This window comes from Astyanax mexicanus, chromosome 14 (assembly GCF_023375975.1).
Source record: "Astyanax mexicanus isolate ESR-SI-001 chromosome 14, AstMex3_surface, whole genome shotgun sequence".
In the NCBI taxonomy this organism is placed as follows: domain Eukaryota; kingdom Metazoa; phylum Chordata; class Actinopteri; order Characiformes; family Acestrorhamphidae; genus Astyanax; species Astyanax mexicanus.
In genome coordinates, this window is record NC_064421.1 from 17,158,701 (window position 1) to 17,178,593 (window position 19,893).

Sequence of the window (19,893 nt, forward strand, 5' to 3'; positions counted from 1 at the left end):
CACATGCAGGCAGGAACCGTGCCAGAAACACAGCCTCGCAGTATTTATACGCTGGTATTATTTACTGTCCGTGCCGCTTTCCTTTCTCCCGTAAAGACAAAGCTTTCACAGTTTTCTGGTGCCAGGAGTTCGGAGCTTGCGTGCGTGCTGACTGCACCCTTTCTTTTTCTGAGCTCACTTTTTCTTCTTCTTTTTCTTCTTCAGTACAGAACCGCCGCTCAGTTCCAGCCCTATAGCCAGGACGTTTAGGTTATGATCTATGATTGTATATGGTGGGTGTCCCCACTCATGGCTCTGAGCTTAACCCTTGACTCTGTGTGTTTAACTCTGACACGAACGTAAACCTTTTATTTCTCATGGAGGATGTGAGTATTACAGAATTTCCTTCGCTGGAGATGAATCACTCACATTATTGCTTTTTTCTCCACAGACCTCTGAATATTTAGTCTGACTGTTTGGTCTACGTCATCCCCCCCCAAAATTTCCAAAGTTTATGGCTTTTTTTTCTGTTTGCTCTAATTGTCTAATTAAGCTTTAAATGCTGTTCAGGGAGCTGTATGACATTTACAGCCTTAGTATACTGGAAATGACGTAACTGGGGTGGGTAATAGGATTATTTTTATCATTATATGTTAGGGCTGGGCAATGTGGAAAAAAGCATTATCATTATATCACGGTATTTCTAAAAAATGTTCAAGATACACAGTATTTAGTATTTCAATACATATGATCACAGTGAAAATGCATCATGAGTGCAGTAATTTTGATTCATAATGTCATATCCTTTATCCAGTTAAGCTAGACTAATTACACTCTTTATATGGATGAAATGTACATTTGGGTCAATATTTTTTAAGCACTGATGGCATTATTAATATTTAAAAAAAAAATGATACTACCATACTATACCATGATACACTTTATATTGTGGGCACACTGTACTCATATATACTTATATTTAACTATACAATTGCTGTCATACATAAATTGTGTCTCTAACATTGTAACTTACAGGAGTAGAATTTTTTTTATTATCTTTTATTATCAACATAATCAGAAGTGTGAACAGATTTTATTCTGATTGGGTTATTAAACATGAAATCTTTGACACAGTCTATTTAAAAAAACAACTGATATATTAAACTTGACTTTATATTTTTGTACAATTGTATGTTTTCACATTAAACAGCAGAATAAATCTTGTTTAAACGAGTGGAATAAGTGGAAATTAACAGAAATTTCTGTTAGAATGACCAATAGAAATGCGCTATCATTTGCAGATTTATAGTATGATAATATATATCATTCCATTTGAATTAAAGTATAGAGGATACTTCAGAGAAGAGCAACACTGGGTTTATGCGTCAGCATGCTTACTGCAGCGTCCGTCCATCACCTTCGCGAGTCGCTGCCTCATGGTGACGAGGAATGACTGTCCTATTCAGTGATACAATGGCAGGTTTGTGTGGCGCATCCCGTGTTGATATTTATGGAACAAGAAGCATTACACCCTCAATGATTTTATACGTCTAATAAAACTCAACGTGGCGAGCATATTGGCAGATACTATTTCACGTCGCACGTAAGCCCCTCTAGTTCCACATAGACACAGAGGTGTATTCATTCGTCCATTCAGCCCCGGCCTAAATGAAATTAAACTGGTTCCCCTTTTCAGTGGCAGCGGAGAGGGGCGTGTATTTATTACATTCCCCCGTCCCCACCCCCTCCCACATGTGCGGGGAATACTCTGAGGGATTACGCTCCCGTGCGGGATGCGGAGCGGCTCTTAGGTGCAGATTAACCTCTGAATGAGGACTCCTTCTCACAAAGTGCTGTTTGCTCAGCTTAGCTCTGGAGCACAATCAGGTTTTGCAAGGTTGGAGGTAGCTGGCCCCGAACTGTGCCAGCTGGAGCGCTGCCAAGCTTCAGCAGGAGTTTCTCTTTTCTTCTGTTTGATATTTACTTTACAGCCATTCGGGGGAGCCGAGCAGGGCGAGACAGACAGACAGGCACTTTCTGACTGAACAGAGAAAACACACACACACACACACAGAGAAAGACTTAAAAAGTCCTCGCTTTAAACTGTATTCTTCTCCTGTATTGACACAAAGGCTGGGCTCCAGTGTAATTCCATTTGTATAGCCTTTTACTGCATTCGATAGGGGGTTCAATGGGGTGTGTTGTCTGTACACTCATAGATGTAAAGTACACCCACCAGGGAAGTTGTGTGTGGCCTGGGCTGAGGTTGGAAGTGTTCATAGCGTGATTGTAATGCATTTTAAAAAGCAGTGAACTTTTAATTATGAAGAACATCCAGAACATACATACAAAAATAAGAGATCACTTTTTTTGATTGAACCAAATTGAAAACCTCTGGAATATAATCAAGAGGAAGATGAACGATCACAAGCCATCAAACCAAGCTGAACTGCTTGATTTTTTGCACCAGAAGTGGCATAAAGTTATACAAAAGCAGTGTGTAAGACTGGTGGAGGAGAACATGCCAGGGTTATTCCACCAAATATTGATTTCTGAACTCTTAAAACTTTATGAATATGAACTTGTTTTCTTTGCATTATTTGAAGTCTAAGAGCTCTGCATCTTTTTTGTTAGTTCAGCCATTTCTCATTTTCTGCAAATAAATGCTCTAAATGACAATATTTTTATTTGGAATTTGGAAAATAGAGGTGTGTTGTCAGTACACTCATGTATATGTACAGTACACCCACCAGGGAAGGTGTGAGTGGCCTGGGCTGAGGCTGGAAGTGTTCATAGCGTGACTGGCCGCTAGCGTGGCTTTATTACAGGATGACTCTCCTTTTTAAATCCGGCTCATTTCCCTCCCGTGACACATTAAATGCAGTGATGTTTCTGATAACGGAGCCTCTGAGCCATTTAATCGCCAGTCTTCGGTTAAACACCGTCGTGCCAAGCTCCGAGTAAAAACTATGCAGCCGTCAGATCACTCTCCCTGTTTTTCCAGCCATTCTGATTCCTTCCATGCTCTTACGCAACGTGGATCTGGTAAACGTAGAGGCTTGTTGTGTCCCCACCTCTGATTCCAGTAAAGTCTGGCTCAGACGCAGTAATGCTTAGCTTTGCTTGCTTTGGTAGGACACAGGCAGAAGCTGGAGGACCCTCCCAAGCCCGGGCTGTTCTCGGAGCGCCTAAGCGAGCTGGAACGCCTCCGCCAGACCACCATGAGGGTCGCCGTGCCAACGCAGAGCCCCCGGCCCTCTCTCAACACTGCTGCCAACTCTTTCAGCCCGCAGGGACAAACACAAATCTCAGGTACAGGAGAAAGGAGGGCCAGTGCTCAGTGCTAAACCAGCTCTCAAACTCCACCTTTAGCTCAGCTAGGCCTGTCACGATAAGCGTTTGGATAAGTGATCGAATGTTATATTATCCACAAAATTATGTCTAAGACACTTTTGATACAGCTAATGATAATATATAATAGCAGTTATATTTTAAAGAGCAGTGAATATATTAATATTCTCAATAATTAAACCCTAAATAAACACTGTTTTTAAATCATGCCAACATACCAGCTAATTGACATGAACAGGGTCTCCATAACAGACACTATCAAGATCAATATAAGGGTCATGTGACTATTGTGACAGGCCTACATCATAATAATAATTATCATCATTACCATCATTATCCTATATAAAAGTCATATAATACTGATTGTTACAGATAAAGGAAATATTTTTTTTCACAATTATTTCTGTACCTTTATCTAAAGTGCTGTCCCTTAGCAAGACAACTGAAAAATAGTATGTATTGCTGTAGTTTAGTACAGTTAGCATTAGGCAGACTGTATACCTCATAAATCATATATACAGTCTTTTTACAATAATTACTAGCACTATATGAAAGTGAAATATATGGAAATTAACAGTAGCACTTTACTTGGATGGTCCATGGAAGATGTCTTGTAGATGTTCACTTAACATTAGTGTTAAATTAAATGTCCAATAAATGTGGCCAAACTCTTAGAGAGTAAATGATTAATTGTTTATTGAATGTAATCCTACACTTAAACTGAACACACCATATGCTTTTAGGATTGGGTCCATGGTTAGATTTAAGGTTCATTTTAGGATTAGGGTTAGGATTAAATTAAAGATTTGGGTTAAGGTTAGAGTTTTTGGGGTTGATTCAAGGTTAAGAATAGGGTTAGGCTTAGGTTTAAGGGTTGACGTTTAGCCTTGAGGCTTAAGGTTAAAGTTACACAGAGAGTAGAGGCTTAGGTTACACAGAGAATCATGTACACTCAACTTAGGGTTCAGTTGCATTTAATAGATATTCAACTGAATGTAAAATTATAGCAAATTGAGAAAAATGGCCGCAATGAAGACTTTAAATTTGCTGATGTTTTATTTAGGTTCGATGTATTTGTGTATTTAAGATTACTTAACAAATTCAGTCAAGTGTGTTAAGGTTTATGTTGTTAAGTTGTTTGCACAACATTATGACTAGTGGTTATAATACTAGTGGTTATAAGCTTCTATTGCATGTTAGCTTCATTAGCCTCGCACAAATAAAGAGCAAACCAAAGAGACAAACACATTTCGGCTAAGTGTTTCCATTTGGGGTAATGCAGTCAGCCTGTGCAAATTCAATATTTCACCAAAGTAGCTCTTTGTTGAATTTGCTGTGCAGACATAAGGATTAGGAGTCTAGGACACGAAGATGAAAGACTTCTGTGGAAGAAATGAGACATTGTGAAGGGTGGGAAACATCTGATTAAGCGAAGGCTTATGAAATGAATCTTGGGACTTTTTTTTTCAGTGGAAAGCCACTTAGCTAAGAAATGCTTCTATATGCTTTAGAGTTGTTAGCGTTGAGTATCCACTAAAAAGATAAAAAGCACTACAAAATGTAACGCTTATTGCGGGTTATGTATACTCCACACTGTTTCATCTGATCATGTCACCCTTAATGAGCTCCTCGCTGGATTTGCCTGATAACATCACCTTAATTCTATTACCTTTGTCAAAATATTTGACTGTTACTTCCTTCTGCGCTTTGGCATGTTCTAGCTGGACTCTTTCCACGCTCGTTCGACTTCAGAGCTAAATGCAAATGTTTACCATTTAGTTGGATGCCCTCCAGTCCGTAGCTTGTCGGAGCAGACGCTGTGTTTACCAGATGAATGTGGAAAGCAAACAGGAAGACATTCTTGGCTCGCTCGTCACATTGTTGCTATTAAACTATTTGCATACTGAGTGCTTCTACTTCAGCCTCACCTTTATTCTCAGAGAGTGCCAGGAAAAGCTTGTGGAGGTGCTGATCATATATTTCTAGACTTTATCTGAGCCAGTATTTGAATTCTGTCAGCCTTGTTTGGGTCTAGTAATAAAAACACTTCATTAAAGCGGAAAACAGTGAGAGGGGTTTCAGCAGGCTGCAGGCTTACGTTTACTGGAATTGTGCAGATGTTCTCACTGCAGGAAGCACAAGATATCATGGGTTTCTACGGAGCCCCTGAAGGGACATGGCGTACATTTTCTTTATTATTTTTTTTGCCTAAAGAACTGGTGCTCACCAGATACTGTGACACTATGTAAAGAGCACCAGATACTAATAGAAAAAAAACTATGCAGTGGGCCACATTGTATCTGGTGCTTACCACTTAGTATCTGGTGCTCACTACAAAGTACCTGGTGCTCACTGCTTAGAATCAGGTGCTCACTACAAAGTACCAGGTGCCCACGACTTAGAATCTGGTGCTCAATACATATTATGTGGTGCTCTCCACATAGAATCTTGTGCTGTCAACATAGTATCTAGTACTCACCACACCATTTCTGTTGCTCTCCACATAGCATTTGGTGCTGTCCACATTATATTATATGACATAATATGTTGCTCACTTCATAAAATAATAGTATAACGTATCTGGTGGTCACCACTTAGTATCTGGGGCTCACTACATAATATAAGCATGTATGCCACCAATTACTACTGGAAATTCTACAGACCTACGTCCTCAAATAGACCTTTTGTTTTTCTGACACTGTATGAGTAAAGGTTAACTTTATTATGAATATGAATAAAATATAACGAAATATAATGAATGTGAATAAAATATAATATAAAATATAAAAGCCATTGTAGAGAGTCTATTGTAACTTCTACTGAAGCTAAAAACAAAATATCAAATATCTTGTCTAAACTTTTTGTATGCCTTCCATGGCTTTTATTGCTTTCCATTTTTCTAAATATGCTGTACCTGTTGTTGTTGCAGACCCACGGCAGGCCCAGTCGTCTCCACCCTGGTCGTACGAGCAGCCCTACACACCCTACCTGAGCCAGATGACTTCTCCCTCCATCCACTCCACCACCCCGCTGTCCTCCACCCGAGCCACAGGCCTGCCCGCCATCAACGATGTGCCAAGGCGCCTCTCAGGTAAATACACCCACACACACACACACACCCCAGCAAGCCACCCGCACTCAACTACAGCAGCATACACACCGAGTTCAGCCTGCCCTGCAAACACTGCCAGAATCTTCTGTAGATGTGTAGATGTTTAGATGTGATGTGTTTTGGCATGGCCTAACCCAAATTAGAATTTCATATAAAACATAATGGTTATATGGTTTTTAAGTCCTGTTGATACCATCTCCATACTATCTCATGTAGAGTCATGTGACTCCACCCCTTCCAGCTGACATGAGAAATTTAAGCAATATAAAAAAGAACTCAAACACAAAACCAGCAGAGCAACTCAAACAGCTTCTACCAATAAAAATGCCTCGTCCATTTTTATTAAAATATTTATGAATTAATCATAATCAATTGTGACTAGGTCTGACGAGATTTTTTTTTATGTTATACTGTAACAGAAATAATTGAAACAAATGATATTGTCATTTTTAGACCCATTTTATGCCACTGGTATAAAAATTATTTATTTATTTTAAACTTTTAAGTATTAAGAATATTGCAACATTGGTACAATTGTAATAGATTCAAAAATTATAATAAATTTTTAAATAAATAAAAGATGAATCAAATAAAAACTTTATTTAAGCATCGTCCGTCAACATAATGTCTTACTGGCATTACATTAATTTTCTCCTTTCAATAAGTAAACATAATTGCTAACATTGAGTTCAGCTAAAATGAATGAGTTTATGTCCAGTATATATATATATATATATATATATATATATATATATATATATATATATATATATATATATATATATAAATCACTCATATAACTCTTGAGACAGGCCTAATCATGATACTGATTTGAGGTCAAATCACCAGCACTAATGAGAGATGTTGTGGTATTTGTGTGTATAGTGTGTTTTGAGTGTCAGGTTCAGGTATGTGTGTGTGGTTCTGTTTCTATCCAGGTATTTTCTTACTTAAATGATCACATTAGCTCTGAAGTTTCGTCAAAATGTTCCTCCCAGTCTCTCTCTCTCTCTCTCTCTCTCTCTCTCTCTTTCTCCCTTTCTTTTCCTCGCTCCACTGAAGTCAAATCAAAGCAGATTTTTTCCAGCCTCTCTTTTTTTTTTGCTTAGTAAGCATTTTGTTGCATGAAAAGCGTGCCCACGGGCAAATATCTTAAAAATAGAGAGAATATGAAAGTATATCTCTCTGTGCCCCCATCCCCTCCGTTTGAGCCTTTGAACTTGAGAAAAGTCCCTTTGAACGCGCTTTAAAAGGAACAATAAAACAGAATAGAGTTTCTGACTCATACACCTCAATAGGTGAAGGCTGTAAAGACTTTAAGCTCTGCGAGTGGAAAAGATCTGTGTGCCCTGCGCCTTTATTAAGCGAACAAGCGCCACGTTTTCTAAACCCCTGTGCTAGAAACAAACACTGCAGCATGAACGTCTCCTTCGATACACCTGTTTGACTCTTTGCCAGGTTGTTTTTGAACTTTTCTCCCCTCTGGCTCCCCACCCTAACTGTTTTCTTTGAGCCCGGGCTAAACGTGAAAGTTTAAATGACTCCTCAGTGTGGCTGTTCACTGCCTGCTTTTTGAACCCAGGCCAGCTGCCTTGTTGGGTTTGATTAGTTTAGATTTCACCCCCCTTTCATCTCGGAGATGTCAGCCTTTGTTCTTTCCTCAAAGAGACACACGCACCTCTTGGTCCAAACGCCCTCTATTCTTCCTTTGATAGGCTGTGAATGTCCCTCTGCCGGGAGGGGACGTCCCGGCGCAGTTCACTCCGAGCAGCTGCCGTGCCGTCCCGTCCTGCACTGCTATTCTTTTCCACCTCGCGAGGGTCATGTTTCACTCAGCCTCTTTACTCCTACCCCAAAGCAAAGCCTCAGACCTAGTGACTGATGAGGTGAAGGACAGACACAGGAGAATACGTTAGAAATGATTTATTAATGCTGTGTTAATTAGTGTATTTTTTACAGTATCAGAACTCAGCAAATTTCTCATTAAAGGAATTTGGTTTGCCAGTGGCCATGTCTGTTTTACAGCATAGCTGGACATGTACCTTAAGGTGATTTACACATGCATTCTCAGACAAAATGCTGTACCTTTTATCCTTTTATCAGGATACAAGTGTACAAAGTTCATACAGCTTGTTTCCCCAAGGCTACTACTGCTATATTTCTCCGTTACCCTCAAGGAGCACAATCCCACCATATTCCGTTACAGATCATTTTTTAAAGTAACATTGACCCAATACACCTGCATATGCATGGCGTCTCTGTTGTTTTGCTGCACTGCCGGTATTGTGTCTTAATTTTACTGTTGATAGTTAGGATAGGATAGAAGAGTACAGGACAGGACAAGACAAGACAAGACAGAAGGACAAATATGACTAGAAGGACAAAATTCAGCACAAAAGGCAGGCAGGCACACTTGTACAGACAAAAAACACGTGAAATTCGATCTCATCGTTCACATTTATGTTGCATGCCCACAAATTAGATGTATATCTGATCTAAGAAACATAACCATACATGAAAGTGACTCAAATATATAAAAAAAACTGATTGCCATATCCTCAATCAGATCTGTATCACTTTAAATCAAAAATAAATCTTATTTGAGTCACTTCTAAGCATAGTTTTAGGTTCATTTTTTTTTAATTTAACGTAAATATTGTTTCTATACACTCACAGTATGAACCATTAAATTGCCATTGTTTTCTAATAGCCTTTCCTACTATACATGCGTATCAAACTAATCAAGCTAGTTAAAATTAATATAATTTACATGGCCAATTTCCAGCCTCTCTTTTAGTTTTAAGACTAAATATCTGTTTAATCTGCTTTATTAATAACAGTTTAGGGGATACCTGGTTTATTTTGTAAGAAAAAACATTTATTTGTTTTATTTAATGTACTGTAAACACAATAAAACACAAATGAAATGTCATGTCAAGCACTTGAACATATTAACAGAAAATAATTTTCACCAGATGCTTGATCAGGCAACATATATATATACTATATATAAATGCATATTCAAGTGCATTTCAGTGAAGACTCTATTATGAACAGAGTTAGCAGAGTAATTGAAACTTTCTTATTAAAAAGAAAAGGAAATGTGACTGTCTGTGACAGGGTCACTATACGGATGTGAAAGAGATATATTAGGTGATTTGATTCATGAGCTCCTCTCTTTAGCATTGTCCTCTGCCTAGTATTTCCTGCTAGATCTGAAAAGGCAGAGAGCTGATAACGCACGGACCCAATGTGCGTATAATTGGCCACACATGTTCTCATATACATGCCAACCCGTCACTCAAAGGCCTGCAGACAGCGGGGCTGCATCTCTCCAGCAACACACACACACACACACACACACACACACACTGCACTGACAGTAAAGACACTGCGGAAGTGACCCTACTGAACCCCCACATCAGGCTTATGCAGAGAAGAGCAGAGGAATAGATAAGAAAAAGAGATGAGAGATAAGAGAGATTAGTGTTCAGCTGTGAAGAAAAAAGACCAGAGACCTCCATGTAGAGGGGGGGATGCACAATGCAATGTATTGTTCGTGTGTTACAGTCATATATACAATATATGACTCAGTTTTTGAGTCAGAAAAAATATTCACTACTCAGAAAACTCAAGGTAAAGATCACTGGAGGAGAGCTCTCGACCAGCAGCTCTGTGAGCCACTTCAGCCAATCAACCAGTTCGATTATAAAAATTTGTGGACTTTAAATGTTCATTTGTAGCACTACACAAAGTACTGAGGACAGGAACACAATAGGGGAAGAGTAATGTGCACAAACACAACAGATTACAATTTTCTCACTAAACAGCAGAACTTTACATATATAAAGGGCAATGTTCTGGACATTTGAAGGGCATTAATTCCCACGTTTAGCTGTTCCTATAGTTTGAAAGCAACAGAGAAAGCTAGGAACAGGAGAAATATCCACAGCAACCACAGATAATCGACTAATTGACTAATCGACTAATTGACTAATTAAAAAAAAAACATCAGATAAGTTTACTACAGAATTAATCATTAGTTGAAGCCCTATTCATTACTAAAGTAATTTTGAGTATGTAGTATGTAATTGAATAAAAGTGTAAAAGATGAGTATACTCAGATATCCACATTGCATACTTAGAACCGTTAAGCATTAGAACCATTTTTTATTTATTTTATGTAGACTTGAAAATAAAATACCATGCTGTAAACCTATAGAAAGACCCAGTAACGTACTGTGAAACCACCAAAACCATAACACATATAGTGATGTACATTTTTGGTTCTACCACCCAGAACTACACAATGTATTTCTATATCTGTGTCTATATTGTCTATATGGTGAGCTGGAGGTGAGAGAAAGGAGAAAGGAGAGAAAGCTGGCTGTGGGATGGGGGGAAGAGTTGGGTGATGATAGGGAAGAGGCACAGGGAAGTCTTTTTCTGCATTTGCACTCTTTTGGCGCGGCGCTTTGGTAGCCGCAGCCCATTAGTGGTTTATAATTTTTAGAAAAGCCAAGTGAGGGTCTGAGAGACCAGATCAGCCCTTCTCTCTGGCTAATCGTAGACGTGCAACCACATCTGAAGCTGCTTATTATGCATCCCATGGAAACTGTTTTCCCCTCAAACTGCTTCCATATGTGCTCCTGCTTTATCCTGCACTTATTCCTTCTTTGATTTTTTTTTTTGTTTTGTTTTTAACAAATGTATGTGTGCGTACACACGAACGCATTAAATTAAATCACACACAAACACTAAAAGATAAGACACATTTTTTGCTATATAATAATGGAGAATTAAATAGGTGTTAAATAGGAGATTAATTGTTGGGTTAGATCAGTGTTATATCGATTATGTGTGTAAAGTTGTGAATTTATGAGAGGGAACAGAGATAGTAATTATCTATGTATGGGGTTTTTTTTTAGCTTTCCACTGTATTGGGTACAGAATATACAGAATACAGAATATACAGAATAAAAACACTTTGTTTTGGGACTTTTGGTGTTAGGACATTCAGCTGATACAGTATCACCAATAGATACAACAGTCCTCTCTGCTAGTTTGTCCACAGTTTGTGATAGTAATTTATGCTTTTAAATATATGTGCTTTTCAGATCACTGCTTAGAATTATTAATGTAATTTCAAGTTTCTTATCATTTATATTCACATTTAGCACATATAGAAGATGCTCTTATACAGAGTAATTTACAACAATGCTTTTACCAACCCCACAGATAATATATTCATACTTAGTACAAACAGGTTATGTCTATTATGATGATCCCTTAATAAAAATATACAAGTAATTACATAGCTATGTGATAAATTGTATTTCATTTATATTTTGCATTGACTAGATTAGATTATGACTTATTATTTAGTTGACTTTTCTTCTGATGTTGGAAAATCACAAACACATGGCAGAAATGCAATACACATAAATATATATATATATATCATTGTTGTAAGTCTCCATTTTTTGTTTTTTACTTTTTGACTATATTTATGTTCACATACAGCTCTGGAAAAAATAAGACACCACTTCAGTTTCTGAATCAGTTTCTCTATTGTGATAGAGATAAATAGTTTATTATTCTATAAACTATTTATACCTATTTATAGGTGTATGTTTGAGTTAAATGAACATTGTTGTTTTATTCTATAAACTACTGACCACATTTCTCTTAAAAAAATATTGTTATTTAGTAGGGGTGGGTATCATCACTGATTTCCCAGTTCGATTCGATTCCGATTCACAAGGTCTCGATTCGATTTTCAAATCGATTTTCGATTCGATTCGATTCTCGATTCAACATCGATTAATTTAGGGAAATTTCAGTTACCATAAAAATTGTAGTTTGAATATGAAATGTAATTATACAAGGAACACTCAAATTTCATTATTAAAATATTAGTTTATATTATGAACACTCACTTATGAACTGTATATCCTTACATATAAATGTTACCAGAGCTTCAGATATTTTTTTAGCACGAGGAGAACTTGAAGGTAGTTTCATCGCAAATGCTTTCTCTAGTGGAGTTTGTGTGGGTTCTGACGTTTTCTGAGTATCAGGATGGTGTCGCGTTAGATGATTTCTCAGATTTGTGGTATTTCCACAATATTTCAGCTCCTTGTTGCACAGTTTACACACAGCTTTGCTTTTATCCAGCTCTTCCCTACCGCCATAGCTTCTGAATCCAAAATGCAACCACACGTCTGCCTTCAGGTTCTTGGGCGCCTGCACTCCTGCTTCAGCCATGCTTAACTGATCACCCCAGCCAGAGCGCGCTGCTCGGAAAAAAAGGATGGTCTCGCGAGATCTACGCGAGACGTTAAAGCTACGCATACACAGGGAAAAGGGGCTAGTTATAAAGATCGATCTCGGGTTTATATAAATCGATATCGGATCATTCAAATGAGGATCGATTTAAATCGAATAATCGATTTTTTTTAACACACCCCTATTATTTAGAGCATTTGTTTGCAGAAAATGAGCTGCAGAGCTTTCAGACCTCAAATAATGCAAAGAAAACAAGTTCATATTCATAAACTTTTAATAGTTCAGAAATCAATATTTGGTGGAATAACCCTGGTTTGTAATCACAGTTTTCATGCATCTTGGCATGTTCTCCTCCACCAGTCTTATACACTGCTTTTGGATAACTTTATGCCCCTCCTGGTGCAAAAATTCAAGCAGTTCAGCTTGGTTTGATGGCTGTGATCATCCATCATTCTCTTGAACTCATTGTTATTATTCTTGATTGTACAAGAAAATGTACAAGTGTGCCAATAAAGTGTAATAAAAAATTTAATTTGGTTGAAAGTTTTTTTGTAATGTGATTTCTTTACATGTCTTTGCATACAAAAAAGGTTTGCATACAGTTGTATCAATTAGATGTCTAGTATTTTATGTATGTATTTTTATGTCTAGTATTTTATGAAGTCTAGCTCACTTTATATCTTATAAATAATCCATGTCAATTAACAGTAGGCTTGTGTTAACTGTGATTTCCAATGTACAAAATTACAATGACTAGTTTGTTAAGAAACCGTAATCTTAGATTTCTCTTCTTTTTCAGGTACGTCTGATCTGAGCCCTTTCACGGCCGACCCTCGGCAGTTCGAGCGCCAGTTCCCCAGCCTGTCCTCTCTCACCGAGACGCGCTTCTCCGGCCCCAGGATGCACTATCCTACCACCTTCACCTACACCCCCACTCCGGTCACATCAGGCATGCCTCTGGGCATGTCCACCACCACCCACTACCACACCTACCTTCCTCCCCCCTACCCCGGCTCCACCCAGAACCAGAGCGGCCCCTTCCAGACCAGCAGCACCCCGTACCTTTACTACGGCACCTCGTCCGGGTCTTACCAGTTCTCCATGGTGCCGGGGGGCGATCGCTCCCCCTCCCGCATGCTGCCCCCCTGCACTAGCGCCTCCACGGGCAGCTCCCTGATCAACCCCAACCTGCCCACTCAGACTGAGGGGGGCGAGGCGGATGGCAGCCACAGCAGCTCCCCGACCGTCCTCAGCACAAGCGGCAGGATGGACGAGTCTGTATGGCGGCCATATTGAGAAGGACCTGACTGGGGCGACTAGGCTCCACTCAGGTCAACACAGCACTGCTCACCTCCAAGATGTAGCGCAGGGGCTCTCAACTCTGGTCCTGGTGTACTCTGGTGTACTGATCTGCAAGTTTCAGTTTTAAATCTTTCACAACATTTTGATTTGGCCTCAAATTCATTCAGATTAATGTTTTAAAAAGCAAAAAAATGCACAAATGTGTGACAAATATAGACAAAAATATAGGTTGTACAAAAATAGCCTTTAAAATACTATCAATCAAATTGCATCAGTTCACAATCAATACAACTGAATTTTGTAAGGTTTTGAGTGGATCAGCAGATTAAGAATCCCAGATTATGCAGCTTCGCCATCAGCAGCCAGAGCCAGAGCGAGTACAATTGGCTGAGCTCTCTAGGAGCATCCTGTTGTGATACTGGCCAGCAGAGATATCTGCTAGGGATCAGTGATTTCCTCTGAATGCATTAACTGCCTACTACTAGAGGGAGTCCTAATAACTAGCTGGGTTAGTTTGGGGAGATTTAATGTGGCACAACAAAAATGGCCACAATCAGATCAGCAGAAAAACACCAACACTGACTGGAAAGCAGTACTCCAGGACCAGCACTGAGATTCACTGATATAGTGCAAGAGCTAATTTCTGTAACAACTGTCTTTATGGAATTGCTTCCTAAAGCACAATGTTTGTGAGGAGCGATGGTTAAAAAAATGTTGTTGTGTACAGAGTAGTGTATTTTGATTACAGTCTTTCACTTTCACATCAACCCTTTCCAGGGAACGAGTAAAGGCATTATTCAAGCTGTCTGGCATCATTCCACTGCAGAATCAGTGCGAGCTGTACGAGCAATCAGTCACTGAATTGAACTGGCATACTATAAAAGGACTTTTATTGTATTAGGTACGTGTCTTCCAAGCTATTGACAGAATATTTTCATACTATCTCAGTATAATTTAGCATTGCATTTTTTTGTAACACTGAACATTTTTTTAATCTTTTTTGTTTGTTTTAATTTATGTGTGAAAGGTCAGCTATTTTAAACTGTACCTGATGACTATGTATATGCCCTTGGATCGTCTTAATTTATGTATTAAATTCTAGCAGATATGGTCTGATATGAGTTAAGAAGCAACATAAGCCATATAAACCTTAAATTATGCAAAGCGGTTAGAGGGACACAATTTGAATACGCTTGAATAATATTTTTGGGGCACGATTATTAACTTAACTGTATATTTACTCGTTAGTAATTTAAGTAAGTCGTTTTTATTATTATTATTATTATTATTGTAAAGCAATCAAATATCCGATATGTAAACAATGAAGGAAAGAGACTAAGTTGTCAGACTCTGTCCTCAGATTAACTGTATTTTTGTGGCTTAGTGCTCCTCTACAGATGATTTATAGAGGGCCAGTCAGGTTAATTAATGAGTGCCACTTACAAAAAAATACGAAGACCCAAGTCTTGAACTGAGCGAATCATTTATTTCCACACACAGTATGTGGCATATTCCACTCTCAGTTCTTTTCTGACTTTGTTATCCAATGTTTATTGAGTTTTAATTTATTTTAAATGACTGTTTTTATTTAATGTTGTTAAGTGACTACAAGCAAGACCAATCGCATGCAGCACTCGCCTCAGTTTTCTCAGTTTTTCCGTGTTCTCATGGAGATTGCCTGTTAACACTACCCTTAATGTTCCTCTGCAGTTTACATCAATCACGCCCTCACGAGCGCAATATGTACATATATTTCAGCTTTATAGCCTCGTCCTACAGCCTCCATGCACATACATACATACATACATCCATGCATTCATACATTCATCTAAGATTCATGATCAGCCTTGAATTCTTAAACTGGACCATTAACTGTGTACTGGTGAAGTCAGGTGAACGCTATGCAAAAAAAAACACGATGTTACTATGAAATGATTTCCAGTGACTTTGCATCTCAGCTGTGTTTCCGTGCATCTCAGAAGTCACAGTGTCTTTGTTCTGTTGTGAGGGAAAGTTAGTAGCACAGTTATTTCAGATATTCTTGATCAGGGTAAAAAATGAGGAATTTCTAGATATGAAGTCTTGGATGTTATATTTCATAATCCAGTTTTTGTAAGAAAGCATATGTATGTTAGAACATACAATCAGACAATCAGCTGATCAAAAGTACTTAATAATTTTGCATTGCATGATTTGCAAAAATACCTATTACTTCTGTTTCTAATTGTGAATTTATTTATTCATTGACAATCCGCAGCGTGTCAAGATTGATTTCTTACTGAAAAGAGATCTTCGAAAAAAAATGTCACCGGTTTTATATTTGTAATGGTGTGATTTTGTACGAGTTTGAATTGAGCTCTTTGAATTTGTATGTGTTGTTTTTTTGGAATCCAACAAGTGGTACTTCATTGTTAAAGTGTAAGTTAAGAGGCTGCAGGCAGCACCCTGGGAAAACAATGTAATTGTTCTTCTTTTACTCTTAGTTTTACCTGGAACAAAGCACTTCTTTTTCATCTTTGTTATTTTCTTATTGTTTAATTTTTGGAGTTTGAATGAAGCCTAAATGCTATGAGGAAAAGGGAAGGTAGATGAGGCTGAAATGTCATGTCTGTAGACCTTTAGCAGAACATTGGTACATTAAACACACAAGGTCATGAAAACAGGAGCAAGTTAAATAATATACTGTACATAATCTAAAACAATCAATATTTTGGTTTGTGTGCGTGTGTGTGTAGGGCTGGATGTTATTCAAATATTTTATTGGTACTGATAATGATAATAATTAGTTTACAATGATACAGTGAAATTGGTCCTGCAACCAGTGGCCCTAGCTTTTTTTAATTCCCACTCCAGTGCACCATTTCAACAGGACAATGCTTGTTCACATTAAAATGTGTTGGATGCTATTGAACGTGCTGTAAACACTCCACTCCTTATTGAAAAAAAGCTATTCAAAATGAAGATAAAATGTTATCTGGTATCTATAGCTCTGAAAAAATGAAGAGACTACTTCAGTTTCTGAATCAATTTATCTGATTTTGCTATTTATAGATATATATTTGAGAAAAATAAACATTGTTGTTTAATTCTATAAACTACAGACAACATTCCTCCCAAATTCCAAATAAAAATATTGTCATTTAGAGCATTTATTTGCAGAAAATGAGAAATGTCTAAAATAATAAAAACATGGAGAGAGCTTTCAGACCTCAAATAATGCAAAGAAAACAAGTTCAAAATCATAAAATTTTAAGAGTTTAGAAATTAATATTTGGTGGAATAACCCTGGTTTTCAATCACAGTTTTAATGAATCTTGGCATGTTCTCCTCCACCAGTCTTACACACTGCTTTTGAATAACTTTATGCCACTCCTGAAGCAGTTCAGCTTGATTATATTCCAGAAGTTTTAAATTTGGTAAAATCAAAGCAACTCATCATTTTAGAGGTCTTGTGCAGTCCTTGCCACAAATGGTCAGATCTGTTATGGTGTCACAGGAGGGACATACACAATATTAAGTTAATGCTGATCTTTGTATAAGTTATGTATCAAAATATCATTCTGTGTTAATTAGATGCTAATTATATGTATGATCTCAGATAAAACTTGCGGACCGCTCTGAATTTTGTAGATTTTGGAGCAGGAAGTGTACTTGCTCTCTGATGCTGATAAAGACTTCTACTGACTATTAGAAATTGGTATTGAATGACATGGAATTCTGTGTTATTCAGTATTATTCAAACAGTTTGGTCAGTTTTATAAAAATACTGAATATTGATATCCAGCTCTGTGTGTGTGTGTGGATGTGGGTGTGGTTTTATGTTACAGTAGGGCACAATAATAATCTCAATAATAATAATAATGTTGATAATAGTCGGGTATTTTAATTAGAGCATAATGTGGACTGGCTGAGGGTTAGACTGAGGCTGTGTTCAGACTACAGGCGAATCGGATTTAATTGTTTTTCAAATCAGATCTGATGGGATGACTGTCTGCACTGGTATTTGCAGGTGATCAGATTAGTTTTGTGTGTCTGGAGATACTGTAGTAAGTGTATCTGCACGATGCTGATTCTAGTTATTTCCACATTGCTCCTCTGTGTTTCTGATGATCTCTAATCTTCTCTGATTAGAGGTGAATGAGCTCGGGGGTTTTTTTTTATCTTAACCAGAGTGTTCAGACTGAGACGCATCTGTACAAATCTGACTGTAATCGAGTTTCAAACCACCTCTAAATGAGGTTTGGATTCGATTAGCAAAAATCATATTTCATGTGGTTTCTGTCAGTCCAGACAATCAAAAATCACCATGGATACGATTTAAATACGTCTAAAACTGGATTTGGACTGTCAGTCTGACCATAGCCTCATTAAAGACAGACCTCAGAGTGATCACATGGCTTTTCAGCATCCGCCCCTTAGTTTGATTCCTTCCTTTTATAAAATCTTGTCCTTTTTTTCGGCTGTGAGAAGAGCGAACATGTTTACAGTACTGCGACTTAAAGAGCTGTGCACTGTTACCATGTTATTACATATTTCTAATAACTGCTTTATGGCAGTGTTTAATATTACCAAAAGTTCAGCTTGGTATGTCTTTAAATAACCAAATGTTTTTGGTTGCATCTCCGAGCCAAAGTCGTGCGAGCGATTACAGACGGTCGAGGGTTTGCGTCAAGCAGTTGACGAATGTGTGGCTGAGGAATTCTGAGCTTTAGAAATGCCCCATGAGTAATGTTCATCAGGAGCTGTGGTCAGCAAATCCGCTGCCGAATTTAACTCCACAATTTTTCATTTTTGCGGGTGAGATCCAGCCCAAACGGAGACGTCTGGTTGGTTGAGGTTCATAGTTCTTCAGGGGTTACTGTACTTGAGTTTCATCAGTAACTCATTAAACACTCAGCTCCTTTCAGATTAAGAGATGATATGTTGTGGATGTAAAGTTGGGCCTACAGACAGGCTGGGAGGTGGGTAGATGATCTCACAGAGGAGATGCATAACGCATAATAATAATCTTATGTCTAAAGCATTAGCATTAGCAGATTAACACCTTTACATCAGAACATATAGATGTTTTTGGCAGTTCTTCAGAGAGTTCAGCAGCGTGTTCGAGTTGTTGCACTCTAGCTCTAAATCAGGTTAGAAAGGTCTCTCAGATGCAGTGTTTTGTATGTAATATTCTGGAAAAAAAACCTGTTCCACACTTTTATAGATGAAAGAATATCCATGTTTTTGAATAATCTTCATAAATGTTTCGTTTGTAAACTGCTGCAGAACATTTTCTGTTTCCGTTGATGTTGTTTACCATTGCTTTTTCATGCACATACTGTACAGATCTTTATGTCGGGTTGGTCAGTCACCGTGCCTGGTTTTCTGTCTCGTTCATGTTGTTTCATTAATTCGACTCTTTTATTTGTGGACTTTTCACCAGCTTCAGTGGGACTAACAATCCTGTAAAAATTGTGAGATTTTCAAACATTTCTAATGATTGTATCATTGGTCTTGGAGAATAAAAACTGCATTTTGTTAAAATATGTGGTCTATATTTCCCTATTTTTCCCTTTTCTAATTGCAGCATATTCATTTTAATGGCCCTCTCTGGTGAGAATGGGTAATTGCACCAAGCATGCGGAAGAATCATTTTAAACTGGGCGGGAGTGATGCTGTCTTCTTTTAGAGCGGATGAATCTGATTCCAGGTTATGTTCAGTCAAAGAGAGAGAGCGTGCTCAGTCAGAAATTTCACTTTAATTACACACTTTGTTTTTACTATGAGTGAAGGAGCTACTGAGCTCTGAGTTTCTCCTTCTGAAGTCTCCATTGCTCCACCAGCCACTCGTGTTCAGTAAAACTGAGCCGGATCCTCTT

At 38.0% G+C, this 19,893-nt stretch overlaps 1 protein-coding gene across 3 annotated transcripts in view; it reads left to right on the plus strand.

Annotated features, from left to right (window-relative positions):
* runx2a (RUNX family transcription factor 2a) overlaps positions 1-19,558 on the plus strand; it is a 73,527-nt gene extending 53,969 nt beyond the window's left edge. For 2 of the 3 annotated variants that reach the window (XM_049463554.1, XM_049463556.1), the window contains 3 exons: positions 3,115-3,291; positions 6,260-6,421; positions 13,530-19,558. In XM_049463554.1, coding sequence (XP_049319511.1) covers positions 3,115-3,291; positions 6,260-6,421; positions 13,530-14,026 — 836 coding nt within the window. In that variant the 3' untranslated portion in view covers positions 14,027-19,558. The remainder of the gene's footprint in view (positions 1-3,114; positions 3,292-6,259; positions 6,422-13,529) is intronic. The other variant, XM_049463555.1, reaches the window with a different exon arrangement.
* Positions 19,559-19,893: the final 335 nt, after the last annotated feature.